The 20,073-nt window shown below is 40.6% G+C and overlaps 1 protein-coding gene across 4 annotated transcripts in view; it reads left to right on the forward strand.

Moving 5' to 3' along the window:
* The window catches only part of CLCN5 (chloride voltage-gated channel 5), a 181,952-nt gene that overhangs the window by 145,747 nt on the left and 16,132 nt on the right, over positions 1-20,073 (forward strand). For 3 of the 4 annotated variants that reach the window (XM_058714458.1, XM_058714457.1, XM_058714460.1), the window contains 2 exons: positions 14,086-14,237; positions 16,826-16,925. In XM_058714458.1, the coding sequence (XP_058570441.1) occupies positions 14,086-14,237; positions 16,826-16,925 (252 nt within the window). Of the gene's footprint in view, positions 1-10,650; positions 11,688-14,085; positions 14,238-16,825; positions 16,926-20,073 lie in introns of those variants that run through there. The other variant, XM_058714459.1, reaches the window with a different exon arrangement.

Consider the following 20,073-nt stretch of genomic DNA (forward strand, 5'->3'; position numbering starts at 1 on the left):
GCTCGAACTCACGGAGCGCGAGATCGTGACCTGGCTGAAGTCGGACGCTTAACCGACTGCGCCACCCAGGCGCCCCCTAGACTTTCAATTAAAGGCTGTAACAAGAGATGAAGAAGGGCATTATATAATAATCACAGGGTCTATCCATCAGGAAGAGCTAACAATTATAAATGTCTATGTGCCGAATACGGGAGCGCCCAAATATATAAAACAATTACTCATAAACATAAGCAACCTTATTGATAAGAATGTGGTCATTGCAGGGGACTTTAACACCCCACTTACAGAAATGGATAGATCATCTAGACACACGGTCAATAAAGAAACAAGGGCCCTGAATGAGACATTGGATCAGATGGACTTGACAGATCTATTTAGAACTCTGCATCCCAAAGCAACAGAATATACTTTCTTCTCGAGTGCACATGGAACATTCTCCAAGATAGATCATATACTGGGTCACAAAACAGCCCTTCATAAATATACAAGAATTGAAATTATACCATGCATACTTTCAGACCACAATGCTATGAAGCTTGAAATCAACCACAGGAAAAAGTCTGGAAAACCTCCAAAAGCATGGAGGTTAAAGAACACCCTTATACTAAAGAATGAGTGGGTCAACCAGGCAATTAGAGAAGAAATTAAAAAATATATGGAAACAAACGAAGATGAAAATACAACAATCCAAACGCTCTGGGATGCAGTGAAGGCAGTCCTGAGAGGAAAGACAACACGAATGGAGAGGAAGGAATAACTTTTGGAGGAATTTCAAAAGGGGGCTTGGTAGGACCAATTAGATATGGGGAATAACCTAGAAGAGTCACAGATGACTTCAAAGCCCAGTGGAGTATGAGGGCAGGCTGAGTCCCCCTCGTGTGGGATAACATGCCCACACCACCCCGCAAGCCTCAGTGTAACCTCCCAACATCCCACGGAAGGAAAAATGTCATTTACATTTTTAAAAAAAAATTTAATGTTTATTTTTAGAGAGAGAGAGAGTGCATGCGAGCGAACATGAGCGGGCGAAGGGCAGAGAGAGAGGGACACACGGAACCCAAAGCAGGATCCAAGCTATCAGCACAGAGCACGACACGGGGCTTGAACCCACGCACGAACTGCAAGATCACAACCTGAGCTGTAGTCGGATATGTAACCAACTGAGTCACCCAGGCACCCTAGAAAAGTGTCTTTTAAAATGAAACACATGGCAGTGTGTGAAATCCATCAAGTAAGCTATGAAACAGTTGCATTTGTTCTGCCCTGCTGCAAGGAAAGATCATAATATTCCTCCAGAAAGAAATGGAAAACATCTTGGGCTCTGGCTCATGAGCAAACCTGTCAGCACTTCAGTTGACTCAAGCAATTGTGTGGATGGCACAGGGAGAATAAGTAAAGGGAATTTGGGATCTATCACCCTCATAATGCTATAACTTGCCTAAACACTTAGCCTGGGAGAATAGCAATTGTCACTGCTGCTTTTTGAGCTGGAAAAAAAAAAAAAAGTGGCCTGTATCCAAAGCTCCATGGGGTGCATAAACCACACCAGTTTTATATGCTGAAGCCTCCAAATGAGGCTTATTATGATGTCCACAGGCTTTACAGGCTTCCTTTAGGGTACTCGATAGGAAAATACCTAGTCAGATTTTAGAATCTGTGTCGCTTTATCTCTCCCCATTTATTTATGGTATTTGTGTCTTATCTAAAATACATGCTTTATGCAGATACACAGTTTTTACCTAATGTCCCATCCAGGATACCACATTGCATTTAGTCTTTATGTGTCTTTGGTCTCCTCTTGGCTGTGATGGCTTCTTAGACTTCATTTGTTTTTGATGACCTTGACAGCTGTTTTTTCAGTAGCCTTTAAATTTCATTGCATACCTGTGTCCTTTTTCCTCCAGTTTCAGTGAGAGATAATTGGTAGACATCACTATGCAAGTTTAAGGCTTACAGCATCATGGTTTGATTTATGTATACTGTGAAATGATTACCACAGTAGGTTTAGTTAAAATCCATCATCTCATATAGATGCAATCAAAAGAAAACGACATCTCCTTGGGATGAGAACTCTTAGGATTTACTCTTAACAACTGTCCTATATATCATACAGCAATGTTAACTGTTAGTGGTAGTCCATCATGTTGTACATTACATCTTATTTATCTTATAACTGGAAGTTTATACCTTTTTGACCACCTTTCTCCAGCTCTCCATCCTCCTACCCACTGCCTCTGGTAATCACACCTCTGATCTCTTTTTCTATGAGTTCGTTCTTTCTTTCTTTCTTTCTTTCTTTCTTTCTTTCTTTCTTTCTTTCTTTCTTTCTTTTTTTTTTTTACATTCCACATGTAAGTGAGATCACAAAGTATTTGTCTTTCTCTGTCTGACTTATTTCACTTAGCATAATGCCCCCAGTGTCCATCCATGCTGTCACAAATGGCAACATTTCCTCATTTTTAATGGCTAAATAATACTCTATTGTGTATGTATATACCACAATTTCTTTATTCATTCATCATCGATGGGCACTTAGGCTGCTTCTATGTCTTGACTATTAGAAACAATGCTGCAGTGAACATGAGAGTGCAGATATCTTTTTGAGTTAGCCATTTTGTATTCCCATCAGGAACGAATGAAGAGTTCCTGTTCCTCCAGATCATTGTGAATGATTGTATTGTCAGCGTTTTAGATTTTAGCCATTCTAATAGGTGTGTAGTGGTATCTCATTGAATTTGCACTTCCCTGATGACATAGGATGTTAAGCATTTTTACATTTACTCTTTGCCGTCTGTGTATCTTTGGTGAGGCCTAGATGTTTCTATTTAGACCCTTCTTTTCTAATATAGGTGCTTAATGCTGTGAATTTCTCTCTCAGCACTATTTTGTCTGCATCCTACAGATTTTGATATCTTATATTTTCATTTTCATTTACTTCAAAGTAGTTTTTAATTTGTCTTGAGACTTCTTTGGCCCATGGGTTACTTAGAAGGGCGTTGTTTAATTTCCAGGTATTTGGGCAGTTTCCAGCTATTGCTCTGATTGGTTTCTAGTTTAATTCCATTGTGGATTTATGGAAAATGGCTAGGAGTTGGGCTGTTTAATTTGGGGCTGTTTAAAGTGTAACTGTTTGTGTCAGAGAGTTAAAATTTTGTAGTGTCCTTGTTTTGGTTTCACCTCCTGGTTCTGAGTTTTCTGTAAGTGCAGCTTGTTGAGAGAGATTCTGTGGCATGTAGTTCTCTCAGCTGCCATCTGTTGCCATTATACTGGAGCCACTGGTGTGGTGGTAAGGTATGGGAGCAGGTCATTTTATAATTTTCTGTGAAATCTCGGTGTCTGCTGGGCCTGTATCTTGTGGCTGTGCCTTCACAAGGTTTAGTCCAGTGGTATAGTTTTTGTTTTCCCTGCCCCATACTTCTGTTCAGACCACAGCATTCACCATCCATTTCCTGGAAGCCCAGGCCCCTGTTGACTGTTCTTTTTTGTTTCCTTTGGGTGAGATGAGAAGGCTGGCCTGGTGTGTCTGCTGGAGTGAAAGGAATGCCCTTCCCCCAGCAGGGATGAGGCTCAGGCAAAGTATTTCCCCCTGGAGCATAGGCCTTTGGTGTAGAGAAAGCTCTGAGGTATTTCACAATGATTACTCTTCCCCTCCCCTTGTCAGAGCCAGGAAGGAATATTTCTCTTATCTTCCCTGTGAGAACTTGGTTGGGTTCCCGGAGGTAAAGCCCACAGAAGGATAAGCCTCAGAGGTTTCTCATGCTCACACAAGTCTACACACTCAGCATTTCAGCCGTTCCTCAAAGTTGCCATTCAAGTGTCCCTGCCAGTTTATGTTCCCATTGGTTTCTACTTCAGGTAAGCAGACCTCTTTGTGTCTTTTTTGGAGAAACCTGTTTCTTCAGACTTGGGTGTTTTGGTGGCATTTTCCCCTACAACCTTAGTTCTCAGAAGGGGCCATGACTTTGCAGGTTGTCCATTTTTTTCTTGTTTTAAGGATGGGAGTGACAGATCCTAAGCTTTTTACTTGCCAGAGCTGAATCTGGAAGCTCCCCCCCACCCACCCTTTTTCTCAATTAGTGAAACCACTTTGGTCCCCTCTTGAAGGGAAAAAAAAATCAGAGACCCTTTGGCAGTACTATAATCCAGAGTGGATTATTTTTAACCTTACTTTGTTCTGATTTATAGCATGTGGTAAAGGGTTGCTGTAACATCTTAGGAGTGTTTTTGGGGTCTGTGGCTAGCAGGTACTCCACAGATACTGTGGCCACATTGGTACAGCTATAGTTAGCCATATGCCAGAAGTGATGGGTCCCAGGTTGTAGTATACTTCACAGGTGAGCTGACTCTTTCTTTTCTAGGGATTGTAGTGCCATTTTATGATCCTGCCAGAAGAATGAAATCAAAATACCATTTGGAATTCCTCAAAACTTAAGAAGTGTTCTCAAAAGTCATTCAGTACAATGTATGAGTGACAAAAAAAAAAATCATTGCTAAAATGATAGAGTATCAGAGTTGGAAGGGACCTTAAAAATCATACTTGTTGGGGCGCCTGGGTGGCGCAGTCGGTTAAGCGTCCGACTTCAGCCAGGTCACGATCTCGCGGTCCGTGAGTTCGAGCCCCGCGTCAGGCTCTGGGCTGATGGCTCGGAGCCTGGAGCCTGCTTCCGATTCTGTGTCTCCCTCTCTCTCTGCCTCTCCCCCGTTCATGCTCTGTCTCTCTCTGTCCCCAAAATAAATAAAAAACGTTGAAAAAAAAAATTAAAAAAAAAAATCATACTTGCTAATCTTCCCTCATTTTACAGAGAACCTGAAACCTGAAACCCACAGAGATTAAGGCAATTGCCCAAGGTGATACAACTAGTGATTTGTGGAGTAGGGTTAGAATCTGTACCTTCTCACTGCTGGACAACAGGGCTGATGGCAAAGACTTTCTTTGCATTGTCTTTCATTTAACAACTTTGTAAGCCATCTTCCTCACGGTGTTTTCCTCCTGGTGTTCTCCAGAAACTGTCACCTGCTTTGTTTCTAAATACTCCAGTGATCTGCCTCTCAGAATGAAAGTTTACCCTTTGCAATGTCCGGTCTCTGCTCTTCTGGCTGTGTTCTCATTCTTTTTCTTTTTAGCCATCACTATGTAACACAGAGATACACCTCACTATTGAAGACTCCAACAACACACGTGTATATAAAATGTGAAAGGCTCCCCTATACTAAGCATTCCAGAGATAACCCCTCGAACTAATTCAATGTGACCCTGTCAATGCTTTTTCTATCCAGTTAACACATAGGCACACAATTTAAAAAAATTCTACTTAATGATTCTGTGACTTTTTTCACATAATGTGTTTGAGAGACTTTGCTATTTCAGTACACATCAGTTTACTCCTTCCCATGAGCTATTCCCCCATTACCAGACTCCTTCACTGTTGCCAGGTTTTCACTACTAACAGTGCTGCAGTGAATAACACACATACATTAGTGTGTACAGGTACCAGTGTTTCTTTGATAGCAGTTCCTAGATTTTATATATCTAACTCATTATTTCTGTCCATGACATCACATTATTTCCATGAGTCCAAGACGAATCTCCTAATTGGTATTTCTTCTTGAAGCTTTTGACCCTGCCAAAGAATAATTGCTAATCTCTTGTCCCCAACTTCCTTTTGGAGATTAATAGGTAGAAACCAATGCAGACTCAGTAGAGAAGAACTGGAGAACTGCTGCTTATGGAACAATAATTACAAGTTATTACACAGGATTGTGCTACCCAGCAGGTTATGCATTTTAGGGCAGTGTCTCCCTACCCATTACATTCCCCAGTCCTTTCGTCAATCCCATAAATGTGTAAATTTGAGAAGGAAGGAGTGAAGAGTGAGTAATGGAGCTAAGGGATGTTTTCTTTATATAGACAACCCCCTCAGCAACTTTGTCAAATCCAGCCCCTCTATTTCCAGTTCTACATTGATTTTAGTGGCATTCTAGTCCAGCGAGAGTCTGTAGATACCAAGCCATAATCCACATGCTATTTTTCCTAACTTTTGTTATGTCTGGTAGTTAGCACCCTGGTTCCAGTGGTAAAGAAGGTGGGTTGCGTTCAGAACTCCCAGATTAGAGCAGATGCTGGGAGTAGGAGGCATAAAAGGGACACCCCGAAGCAAATGTCTACAACCCAGTGGGGATAGAGCTGTATCCACTGGGAAACGAGTCCAAAGGTGATCTTAGAATCTAGATTCATGCTTGGCTCTTAAGTCTTTTTCCCTATCCCTTGCTGCCATGCCCCATCTTCCTGTATACTTCTCAGAATCCTCAAACTTAGTTTTGTAGATTTGCATTTTTTGCAGTCCTATTACCTGCATCTCTCACCACCCCTCATACTGTCTAGCTTTCAGCAGAGTTGAGATAGGTTCCTCTTAGTTGTCCTTCCTACTTCTTAGACAACTTTAAGTTGTCTTTCTTTCTGCAAACAGAAGCCAAAGCAGTCAGTCCTTAAATGAAATGTGTGCAAAACAACATAGGCACTGACAAGTGATATTGGATGTGTGATGCAGTGCTTGGCAGTATCCTGCAGCATCCTGATGTTTCAGCTGCTGGATCAGGGGAACATTCAGGAGCTTCTAGGGGATGGTTGGCAGGGAGAAGAGGCCTCAGGAAAAAGGAGTTATTTATCTATAGCTCTGGAAGCATTTCAATATTTAACAACCAATATGGCTGTACAGATGTGTACCAATGGATAGTTTCCTTGAACATGTGTCCCAGAGACCAAGCTAAGACAGTATTTTAAAGCATAGCATGGTCCTGTGGTACTTCCCAGGGCTTAGATGGGAGAGCTGCCCCACCAACATTTGCTTTTCAGCCACTGGGTTTGAGTAAGTTTGAAAGCAAAATAGAAGCAAAAGGGAGGCACAAGTTCATAGAAAGGTCCTAAAAATGTTGACTAATTATTGGGGTTTCAGCTGTAATGTCTCAAACATAGAGATGAATGTAATGTGTAAGTGTTCATAACTCTCTGGGAGATCTAGAATGGATGAACCAATACAAGAAAGGGTAGAGGGTGCAGGTATGGAAGTAAGAAAAGGCATACATTAGGCTCTTAGTACTTGCTGTTGAATGAAGGTAAAATTTAAAAAACCGCAGGATGAATATCTGCTGATGTATGCTAGGTAGAGTGTTGAAGTTCTTGTAGATGTCCTTTCAGCCTTGCAAACATACAACTTATCCCTGTAACACCTGAAATACATTTTTTAAAAAATTGGACTATTTTTGGGTCCTGTGATACGTACCAACAGCCTTGCCTCATTTCTTTGAGTGTTTCTTTCTTTAGGCCACTTTCTTTAGGCACAATAAGTGTGCCCTCCTGCAGCTGCGCTACTACTAAAGCAGTATTTCAGGGTCTGTGCACGAGGTTTCTCTCTATCCTCTTTCCCCTTGTGTTTTTGTTAGTGTTTAACTCATTCACTTAATCGGTTACTGTTAAGCCCCCCAGGTAAATTTCTAATGGCATATTGGTTAGGGGTTGAAACAAACATTATTCTCAAATTGGAATTTCTTTTCTTGTTTTTTAAGGGGTTGCCTAGTTTTAAGCGTCATGTGAGTTTTAGAAAAAAAAAAAAACAACTGTACAGTAGTTTCCATAAAGGGAAATGAGCTAAATGCATTCATTTATTATGCCTCCTCATCCAAGCAGTGTGCTTCTAAAGACCCATTGTTAAGTTTTTAGACCTAAGTGTAACCTATGGGGAGAGGTGTTTAAACATTGACTTTTTTCTGACTGGTTTTCTGGGTATTTTCCCCAGACTCAAGCAGTGCAAATTACCCTTTGGAGCCTTTTAAAAAATTATTCAAACTGAGATCTAATTGTACTTTAACTTGAATCATTTTCCTATCAGAGTATTAAATTGTTTTATATGTAACTTAGAGCACATGATGCCTTCAAAACTTACTCAAGTTAAGTTTTATCTTTATCTTTTTTTTTTTTTTGGTATGGAGGCAAAACTCTAGACTTACTTAAGTACCTCAATATGACATGTTGCATCCTTGTTCAATTTCACTCTTCCTTCCTTGGCAGAGAATTTACACACCAGAAGCTTAACTCTTAATACACTGGTTTTGAAAAGGCTTTTTGCATCTTGTTGCTGTCTTTGTACCTCACTAGTTGGTCCCGAATGGGATAATCTCTGCTGCCATTCTTGACAATGAAATTTTATGAATTTACTATTTCTTTCTAGTAAGTTAAAAAAAAATGCCACGAAAAGAAACCAACTGGATGTGGCATATGACCCACAATTTAAGCTGTTTGTCATCCAGTCAGATATGGATACCTCCATGAAAGAGTGCAAACAGGGGCGTCTGGGTGGCTCAGTCGGTTAGGCGGCCAACTTCGGCTGGGGTCATGATCTCGTGGTCCTTGAGTTCAAGCCCCATGTCGGGCTCTGTGCTGACAGCTCAGAACCTGGAGCCTGTTTCAGATTCTGTGTCTCCGTCTCTCTGACCCTCCCCTGTTCATGCTCTGTCTCTCCCTGTCTCAAAAATAAATAAATGTTAAAAAAAATAAATAAAAATTAAAAAGAAAGAGTGCAAACAATTTAATCCCTCTCATTGATGAAACCTAAAATAGCTTTAATATCATTGTTATTATTATATGCTAAAATATTTTATTTTTCCTATTATAAAAATTATGATGGATATTTAAAAAATCCTGGCCTATGTTTGTGCCAAATGCCCATTAAGTGGTCTTTCTATACTGAAAGTTTTTTTTTTTTTTTTTTAATTTTTTTTTTCAACGTTTTTAAATTTATTTTTGGGACAGAGAGAGACAGAGCATGAACGGGGGAGGGGCAGAGAGAGAGGGAGACACAGAATCGGAAACAGGCTCCAGGCTCCGAGCCATCAGCCCAGAGCCTGACGCGGGGCTCGAACTCACGGACCGCGAGATCGTGACCTGGCTGAAGTCGGACGCTTAACCGACTGCGCCACCCAGGCGCCCCTCTATACTGAAAGTTTTAAAAACCAACAAATAGAACACTGTATGTTAACTACACTGTAATTAAAATAATAATAAAAAAAAAACAACAAAACAGGGGCACCTGGGTGGCTCAGTCGGTTGAGCATCCGACTTCAGCTTAGGTCATGATCTCACAGTTGTGGGTTCGAGCCCCATGTCGTCCTCTGTGCTGACAGCTCAGGGCCTGGAGCCTGCTTCAGATTCGGTGTCTCCCTCCCTTTCTGCCCCTCTGTGGCTCGTGCTCCATCTTTCTCTCTCTCTTTCATAAATAAACATTAAAAAATATTTTTTTAATAAATTAAAAAAAAAAAACATTGTTGCAGGAGCCACTGACACTTTTGAAATCAGAAGATGATCTGATCAGCTCTGTGTCCCAGAAAGATAACTCTGTTGTCACGAAATGTTAACCCTATTATTGTGTTTTTACCATAGGCTGCATTAAAAACTGGTCAGCATTTCTTTACCTTATTTTCACAGTAATATTAATTGAACCTACACCTGGCAGTCTGTATAACAAACATATGCTAGAAATTACAAATTTGGCAGAAAAGGGAATTGTAATTAAATATCACTTTAGTACAAGGACTGCATCATAGCTACCAAACCTAGTTTTCAAGGGAAATAAATTTACATGGAATAATAAAGTCGCTCCCCTAGAAGCTGTGATGTAACATTTGAAAAATACATGAACTTACATCAGTTATTAGCATGGTACTAGTTCTACCATCCAGTCATTGTACATTGAGGAACTATAGATTTTTTAAATACCAAAACATATAGTATCTTGAAGTGTAAAATAATCTAGTAAGATAATGTAAATCTTATCAGATAATGTAAGTGAATTCTGCAGGTGTCTTCAGAAACTATATGTAGGATTCTATTTAATAAAGAATGACTTTGAGGGTCGCCTAGATGGCTTAGTCGGTTATGCGTCTGACTCGATTTCAGCTCACGTCTCTATCTCAGAGTCTTGAGTTCAAGCCCTGCATTGGGCTCTATGCTGGACATGAAGCCTACTTAAACAAACAAACAAAGAAACAAATAAATAAAATAAAGGATGACTTTGAAGGAGGCTTATGAGTTTGGGCATACAATTCTCTTTGAGTAAGATATACACACTTGTCTAAAAGTACAGCTCTATAACATAATTACACTTGGGCCACAAATAGCTTTTGATTTTTAAGCTTTGTAGTTCATTGCCACAACACCATCAGTTGCCACTTCATTTTAATTCTTCTCATTAATGCTAGTTTAGTTCATCAAGGGACTGAGGTGTCATGATAATGACAGACCAGACTGAAAGCATACAGGTTTCATGAAGTTCCTCACATTTTGTAAGGTTTTGTTGTAATAACATTTCAGGATGCTTTGGGCCCTAAGAATTGATGACAGTGATCACAGCATTTGAAAGCCCTCCATTTCGGTCTGATTATTGGAGCACACTGACTGGATTAATGTTTAACAGCGGCTGTCCTGCAGATTCACTAAGGAAGTTGAGAGATGGTGATTTCATTCTTCTTTACTCGACCAGCCTTGTTGCACAGTTAATTAAGGACTGCTGAAGAATAGCCTTAGGAATAGGGCCTGGGAAGGGAAAGCCTTTTAAATAATGCAAATAGAAGAGTGAGTTTATTTTCACAGCTGAAATAGCTGGTTTTCCCCAGTTTGGATTAGTGAGATCAGATTTGATGTTGCTGGCTGGGTAGAGAACTAATATAAAGAAACAACTCCTTTTCTGGACCGTAATCTGAATTTTACATTACTACGTGCTATTAAAGAGCTGAGCTTGTAGAGTACATTCACATGCAGTTCCATATTTCATAATTTTCTGTAATTATCATATATACATAGAAAGACATATAACACATGTGTACAGTTTAAAGAATGATTATAATATGAACACCCAGTTAACCACCGCTCAGATAAAGAAAAATTACCAGCATTCCAGGAGCCCCACCTTCACCATGTGCTCTATCCAGATGGTGACCTCTTCTCTCCTCTGGGTAGCTACTGTCTTTACTTTTGTCATTTTCTTGCTTCTCTTTGTAATGTAGCAACTTATATTTGTATCATAACACGCTATAGTTTAGGTTTGCCTGGTTTTGAACTTATATGAATAGAATTATGTTATGTGCTCTCGTGTCTGGCATCTTTCAGTGTTACACGTCTGAGATTTTCTCTGTGTTTTTGCCATCCAGTGCAATTTCTTTAAAAAGCCTTTTCTATATTTGATCCTCTCCCTTTTTTACTTAGGATCCCTCTAAATGCTTTCAGTTATTCCTCCTTTGCCTTCTTGGATTTTCTGCTAAATAAGGTCTAAAGACTCAAAGTTGTCTGGACCCCAGTTTTGTGAACATATCCGACTGCCCCAGTTTGATGGCATTCGTTTAGATGAGACTACATCTTTAAGGCTTCTGTGCTCAGTTAAAAATCTTCCTTTCTCCAAGCTGGTCCAAGGGTCTGGTCACGTGATGCCACCAGTGACATCACATTCTGACCGCGGGGAACACTGGTGGTTCTTTAGGTGGCGTTTGTTCCTGAGAAAGGCAGAAAACGCAGCAAGTGCCCTTCTAAAGCAGTTCATACCGGAGCTCCTTCTGTAAATCTCCTCAACCTAAATGACCAAATGCTGGCTGCCAAAGTTATTTCTTCCTTGAGGCAGAAAAAAAGAAAGCTGTGATTGAAGGTAAGCAGACTTGAGCCCAGCCAAGGACCGACGTGTGACCCCAGGGAGAAGGGGATCTGGAGAATCACAAGCAGTCTGTTGTTGGCTTCTAATCACTGCCTGCTGTTTCAGAGCTGCCTGACAATTTGCGTTTCTAACAGGAGACTACAAAGGAGGATGATGCAGTGCTCATGTTACCTAGTGATGTAATAGGATTCTTTCTTTCCTGTTAGGAAGCTGTTGCAGATCTTCATTTTGTCTTAATATCCTTAGAGCTGGGGGCCTCATTTGCTATACAGTGTAACATTATATAGCTATTGGATGCTTTTAAAAATCAGTTTCACAAAATCCTTTTTAAATTTCTCCTGAAAGGAGAGCCCTTAAACCAGAGCAAATTCATTTGGAGCATTAACCTGATTTAAAAAGTAAATTTCTGGTTGTTTGGTGTCCTGTGTTCATGTCAGCATTTGTCTGGAGAATTGAAACAGCTTGGTGGGGTTTTTTTTCCTTTTTTTTTTTTTTTTTTTTTTGCCCCTCTCACCATACTTTATTTCCTTTCTGCCCTCATTTCCTAGCTGGCTGTTTCCGTCTAAGCTCTCAAACACACAGCATTAATCTTTATCAGTATGCCACTGTCACGATAGGAAATGCTGGGCTGGTGATTCAGCAGCCAACCATTTTACAGCCAGGTAGGCTTGAAGATATGGAAAGGACTTTGGTTAGGGGTTTTAAGATTAACTTGTTAACCTCCTCCACTCCAGCCCCACCCCCACCCTCAATATGATTTAGATTCTGCAGAGCTTTTCCTTTTAAATGTGTGTGTTGCCGATAAAAGGTGCACTGAATTAGGTATTTGGAAGACTTAATGATTTGTAAATCAGGTACAGCTTGGGAGTTAATTCCCACTCACCCTATGAGAGTGCTAAAGTTGTCTGTAGGAGTTTAGAGTGAAGATGGGGATGCAGATGTGGGGAAATAGGTGGCAGCTTGGACCTACTTTGGCCTTTTCTGCAGAGGGATCCCATCACCAAATAGTCTGGGTAAAGCTTTGTCCCTGCCAAGGTTGATGCTGCAAATGTGAGCTTTGGCTGGTTGCATTAAATGATAGCATTACTCTGCATTTTTCCTCAGTGTGCATTTGCATAAATTCCTGAATACTGTTCTACTTTTTGGGTTTAATAGTGAAATACTGTTTCACCAGAGGATGGTGGAAATATTTTGAACAAGTTTGTCAAGCAGTACTGAGTAACCTTGTGTGTGTACAACTTCTGAGTTTTAATACTTCTTGCTCATCCCCACTGTTCAGCGAATAAACCTTGATTCCTCTGATATTTATTGAATCTCAGATATGTGTTAGACATGAGAAGGCAATAATGACTTGGATATGGGGCTGCCCTCAAAGAACTTCCAGTCTAGAAAGGAAGACAAAACATTTGCATAAGTAATTATAACAGAAGCGCTAACAGCAAAGCAGATAAAGGACTGTGGTTGGGCAAGTGGATATGTTTCTTCCATTGAAAGATCAGGGACAGACATTTCATCACCAAGCCATGCAATGGTCTTTAAATCTCTACTTGTAAGTCTTAGACTGTTCTGACATACTCAGTAAAAGTTTCTGTAAGCCCATTACATTAGGGATCAAAGTCTACCTGTTGAAGGGAAATATGTACATTCTAGCCAGCTTAACTCTTAAAGAGGCTGGCATGCTTTCTTTGGAACTCCCACTCAGGCAAAAGCTACCTCTTAGAATTGAACTACTGCCTTATAAATGTAAAATGGTTTCTGATGTGCTATGTCTACAAAGATCTTTGACCCTTTTGTCTCCCTTCCGTAACAGAAACTGAAATACCTAAGGGGCTCCAAGCTCCTGCATTTTGTTTCATAAATCCTTTTCCACTAAGCTTCAACTCCTGTCACTTCTCCCTTTGTGCTGTCATGCTCATCTGTCCCTTTCCATTCATACTGCCTTAAGACACTCATCATTTTGTGCCTAGATCACAGAAACTTTCGAATGTCGTGGATGTTCCCACCAGGTGATTATATTGCTTTATCAGCACAACTTAACTATAATCATCTGATAGTTTAAGGACTCACCTTTTGGTACTCAAAAAGGAGATATTAAAATGTTTAGTGTCCAGGGGCACCTGGGTGGCTCAGTAGATTAAGTGTCTGAATTGATTTCAGCTCAGGTCTTTATCTCATGCTTCGTGAGATCGAGCCCTGTGTGGCAGGGGTTGGGGGTGCTGTCAGTGCAGAGCCTGCTTGGGATTCTCTCTCTCTCTCTCTCTCTCTCTCTCTCTCTCTCTCTCTCTCTGCCCCTCTCCTGCTTGCTTGCTCTCTCTTTCTCTCTCGAAATAAATAAACTTTCAAAAAATGTTTAGTGTCTGAGGTACTAATGTCTATTTCCTGTTCAATACAGAGGAAAAATCATACAATGGTGGAGGAATAGGTTCTTCAAATAGGATGATGGACTTCTTGGAGGAGCCAATCCCTGGTGTGGGGACCTATGATGATTTCAATACAATTGACTGGGTGAGGGAGAAGTCTCGAGACCGGGATAGGCACCGAGAGGTAAGACGAAAGATGGTCCATGTGTAAGTGTTAGAAAACAGCAGGGGAGGGGCGCCTGGGTGGCTCAGTCGGTTAAGCGTCTGACTTCGGGTCAGGTCACGATCTCGCGGTATGTGAGTTCGAGCCCCGCATCGGGCTCTGTGCTGACTGCTCAGAGCCTGGAGCCTGTTTCAGATTCTGTGTCTCCCTCTCTCTCTGACCCTCCCCCATTCATGCTCTGTCTCTCTCTGTCTCAAAAATAAATAAACGTTAAAAAAAATTAAAAAAAAAGAAAACAGCAGGGGAAAAAGTTGAAGATCTGTAATTCTTAATATGTATGCTCTCCTTCAGCCCTGAATGTGGCTGAATCTCAGGTTTCCATTGGCAATGTAGGGTTTTATTTTCTAATTTATTTTTATTTTTAGGGTATCTTGTATATGATTTCAAGAAGAATTTATAATTAATGGTGATTTATCTTCCTATAGTAAGTAGTTGAACAGGATCCTTGCAGCCCTGAAATGGGTATAAGTGCCTATGTAAAGAGGTGAAGACAAACTTGGTGGAGGGGACCAAAATAATTTTCAAAGATCTTCTTCCTCTGCCTCATTTCCCTTTTATGGTTTTCCTTTGAAACAGGGTTTTTAGAACTAAGAAAAGAAAGGGGGCTTCTTTTAAAGGAATAAAAGAAAAAAAAATTCAGAGCCTTGGTGTTTACTGAAACATATGGGATAAAGTCCTTGCGATTATGGCTCTCAGACAGCCATAAAAGAAAATGTGTGCATTCAACTCAAACCCCCAAGGCCAATCAGATCCAATTTAAGGATATTAATTTAATATGATAGGTAATAGGTGGCATTTATGGCTAAGGCCCAGATTCTTTAGAATTTGGTGAAGTTCCCCACCTTTCTTTTTTCAGAGTACCACTAAAACTTCTTAAAGCAGTCTGCCAGGGTCATTTGCCTTTAACTTGTTGCTGTGTATCATTAAAATCAGGGAATCAAAATTTCTAGCTCATGTCAGGGCCACATGAAGAGCTTATGAAAAAGGTAGGGCCCAAGCCCCAGTGATCCTGATTCAGTGGGTGATCTCCTGGTGAGACATTTCTTCAACCTTAGGTGCTGTTATTTTTCCTTTTGTATTATTTCTGTTTTGAGTCCAAATTTAAAATTTGATTTTTACCTTGTCCCTTTCTCTCCTGAGTTCATGATTCCCTTCTTTCAGAGCCAGGCAAGTCTCCTGACCAGTCAGGTCCAGATTGCTTTTTATTCTTAAGCCATTACCAGCTCCTGAGTGATCTTCTCATGACCACTTGAACTCAGGGGTCAGGTTGTCCCAGGTACAGGTTTTGAAAAATTCCTCTGTAATCTTTGGACTTGTGATAATCTTACGGAGTTTTCTATCCTAACTAAAGAAGGGGATCTCTACGAAACACTCTTATGTTTTTCACAAGGTTTCTGATATTTGGGAACACACACATACCTGTCCATCATATCTATTCATCACTCGGGCTTTAGAATTTTTGCTGTCTGTAATTCAGAGTTCAGTTTGTCATCAGTTGCATATTCAACATGTTATTTACATTGTGAAAGTCACCCATGATATGACAAGGGCATATTTTCCCACTATATGAAAATGGCTGCATCTGAGACACATTATGCCAACTAATGACAATTCAAAATCAATTAGAATGTGTTTATTAAGTGTTCAAAAGGGACTGTTTTCTTTGCATTAACTGCTCATCATCAGAATGGAAACACTGTCACCGAAAAATGTTACCTCATCTACTTTGAGCACTAAAACTGGAAACTTAAAGTCTCAGGTCAAAATGAATTTTGAAACTGCTTTTAAAAGTTTTATAATAATTTGTGATTGTGATGTCACTGTAGATGAAGATGGGGCAGCTAAGTCACAGTTTCAAAGATAAGAAATAGAGGTTCAGAGAAGGGGGAAGCCCAATGACAAAGCTGTCAGAATACTTGGTTTTGAAATAAATGTGGGGACTGAAGGGCTAAATTGACAAGGCTAGGGCCTAAAAGGCAAAACTTTCTGCACCTCTTGATAGTCTCAGCTATTCCCAGCAGGTTTTTGAAAATAAAGCGAAGCATCCCTATTACCATTTAATATCTGTGATCAGTGAGGGGAGCAAGTCCTGGAACTTGCCAGCCCTGAAGCACTGCCCTAGGTAGCAAGCCTCATGTTGTCCTTTCACCACTCAAATAAGTCTGTGTTTGTTGATTCTTTGCAAAACAATCCAGAAACCATCCCTAGAATATCTGATGTCTATGGCAGAAAGAGACCACTGCAATGAGCAAAACAGATTGACTGACGTGATACAAAATTAGCAGCTGAATGGGGGAATCCCTGACTAAGGTACTTGGAGCCATTGCTCCCGTACTGTCCATGAAGGTGGTGGGGTTCAGTAAGACAAGGCTCACTAAGCCTCTCAAGTTCTTGGTGATGTTTGTTCAGCCCGGGATTTGAGCAGTAACTCCAAATTGGTCTCTGTTCCTGATGAATAGATTTGTCTTTGTACCTCTTTATTGTGTGTTTTAAGGTGAAAAAGTAAGGGTGTGTGTAGAGCCTACCAATTTTTTCTCATTTCTCCCTAGATTACCAATAAAAGCAAAGAGTCAACATGGGCCTTAATTCACAGTGTGAGTGACGCTTTTTCTGGCTGGTTGTTGATGCTACTCATTGGGCTCTTATCAGGTATGGTAAACTGTGTTTGTTTCTTAAACAAATCTCTTAAAATCATGGTGTGCCCCTCCCCCAAGCCATGAACCAAGTTGAGTGCTGTGCTTTACTGTTTTCCTACATGAAATAAATTGCTGGTAGACCTTTAGGAAGCTTGATGTACCCATATGTAAAGGGATACTAATACCTGTATCTCTTTCCTTTAAATGAGGTTAAACAAGGAAATGTATTTAAATGCATTTATATGCTATAAAATATTGTATCCGTTTTAAGGTGCTGTTAGCATGCCTTTCAGTGATTGTCTTGAGGAAGAGCCCTTCTGTTAGAGACAGTCATTTTTTTTATTAAAAAAAAATTTAATGTTTATTTTTGAGACAGAGCTTGAGCAGGGGAGGGGCAGAGAGAGGGAGACACAGATCTGAAGCAGGGTCCAGGCTCTGAGCTGTCACCACAGAACCTGACACAGGGCTCGAACCCACGAACTGTGAGATCATGACCTGAGCCAAAGTTGGATGATTAACCAACTGAGCCACCCAGGTGCCCCGACAATCATTAAAAAACAAAAAAACAAAAAACCACATACTACATGAGGTTTATAAGAGAAGATACAGAAGAGAACTTCCTGAGAGACCTTTGTAGCTCTTTCTTAAACATCTCTCTCATTTGGTGGTGAAGAGCAGTATGAAAGATGTGGCTCATACCCTCAGGAAGTTTACAATCTCAGTCTTTCATGCTGGCTAAGGAGTGGGATGGTCCTACCCTTTCCTGTCATCTCCGGCGACTTCCCAAGTCACTCTAAACAATATATGATCTAACTAGGAGTGGTACACTTGCTATACTCGTACAACTTGAAAACAGGCTCCCAAGCAGGCTTCCCTTCCCACAGGAGAAGCAGAAAGCCAAGAACACGTGACAGAGATTCTGAGTTGTATCCTTGTGGCATTAAAAGGTGGGCCTAGGAAGACCTGGAATATTGAGCTGAAAGGGACGTTAAGTGGGAAACTTGGAGGTAGAGGGCATGAAATAGCCATTAGCACAGGCTCTACTTTGCAGCTACCTGAGTTTGGACCAACCCCATGGCTTGCTAGTTTTGTGACTTTTGGCAAGTTTCCTAACCCCTGGAAGCTCTAGAGGCTAATAAGAGTTCCTATAGTACATGTTTGTTCTGAGGACAGAATAGTAGATAAATGAGATCTAGCACAGATAGCTCTCAGCACAGTGCCCACAATTGCTTTTTTTTTTCCCCACAGTTTTTAACAGTGCCACTGCTGCTATTACCTAGAAAAAATTTATGAGCCATGGAGTATAAATAAATAAATGTTATATACATATATATAGATAATACATACATATACATATATACATATATGTGTATATATATATATCATATGATTGCTGCAATGAAGGATGGCTCGTCCATAGCCAGGTTTTCAAAGATTATCTAGGGAAGGGGTCAGCAATGTCTTTTTGTAAAGGGCCAGATGGTAAATATTTTAGGATTTGTGTGCCACATGGTCTCTGTAGCACGAAAGCAGCCACAGACAATAGGTAAGTGAGCATGGCTGAGACCAGGCAAAACTTTATTTACAAGCATAGAGGCAGATTTGACCCTTGGGCCATAATTTGCCAACCTGTGGTCTAGGGTGTTAAAGCTACTCCTTCTGGATTGCACAGGAGAGAGAGAATGGTCTGGCCAGTTTTTTAATAATTTTTAATGTTTATTTTTGAGGGAGAGAGAGACAGTGTGAGCAGGGGAGGGACAGAGAGAGAGGGAAACATAGAATCTGAAGCAGGCTCCAGGGTCTGAGCTGTCAGCAGAGAGCCTGATGTGGGGCTTGAACCCACGAACCGTAGATCATGACCTGAGCCAAAGTTGGACACTCAACCACCTGAGACACCCAGGAGCCCCTGGTCTGGCCAGTTTAGAGTTGGATAATAATAGACCAAGTGGTCTATAATGCTAAGTACTGCAGAGAGGCTGCAGAGAAGGAAGAGGGCTGAGAAAAGGTTATATAATTTAGCAGTTGGTAGGATACCCATGATCTTGGAAAGCTATCTCATAAATACTAGGAGTCAGATTTCAAGGGGAAGCAACACAGTGTAGAAATTTTGGAGATATTTGGGGGTCATTAGAAGGAGAGAAGGGACAGAAGCTTGAAATGGTAACAAGGACAAAGGAAGGCATTTTATTCTGTAGGGTAGGGGAAACATATTAGGAAAAGGAGGAGAAATAGCAATAGAACGGAAGATAGGATTGAGGGTACCGCATTAGGTAGAATAAGACATGGACACGTGAGACAACATGGGGAACAAGCCTAACTCTGTAACACATGTTAATTTTTGAATCTGGGCAGTAAGTGCAGTAAGAATTAGAAGAAGGAGAAGGTAGGCATGGCCAAGAGGAGGTATCAAACAGCGTGTTAGATTTGATTAGGTTATTCAAGTATGTAAATAACCTGTGTTAACACTTTTAGCACCTACCCAAACATACATATGACATGGCTTCCAGCCTGTTGGAATGTAGGTATAATATCCTCAACTTTGTAATGTATTTCTTATCACTAGGTGGCCAGTGAATATTTTTCTTTCCCTTGTACACACAGGGCATTTTGTTTTTAAGTATTGCAGAGCAACAATAGAAGCAGTGTGCTTGAATACAGAAATAGTCTGGGAATTCAGAGGCTGTGAATTTTATGATGTCTTTGCTATTTCCCTCAAGCATGATTCTAGACCATTTAATTTCTTTATGCCAGAGTTTCTTCATCTGGACAACAGAAATGATGAGAAAGCCAGAAGTTTCTATAACTATCTTAACCCTACCAGTCTATTAACCATAGCACATAAATCCCCATTCACTATTCATCTTCTCATAATTTTCTTTGATGGATGCATAATAAGTTTTCACTACGAAAACTCCAGGATGTTCACATCCTAGGTTCAGAAGGCTTCAACGTGTCTATAGCTTCATCTAATTTTCCACGTGCATTGCAGTCTACGCTTTTACTGATTCAGTTCCCTTAGCCTAGAATGCCTTCCTGCCACTGCTCAGATTCCCTCATCCATGGAGCAAAATTGCTAACAAGGCTGAGCTCTTCTCCCCATAGTCTTCAACAGCTCCCTTCCTTCCCCCAGCCATGTCAAATAAATATAATATTCTTCAATG

This window comes from Neofelis nebulosa, chromosome X (genome assembly GCF_028018385.1).
Source record: "Neofelis nebulosa isolate mNeoNeb1 chromosome X, mNeoNeb1.pri, whole genome shotgun sequence".
Classification (NCBI taxonomy): domain Eukaryota; kingdom Metazoa; phylum Chordata; class Mammalia; order Carnivora; family Felidae; genus Neofelis; species Neofelis nebulosa.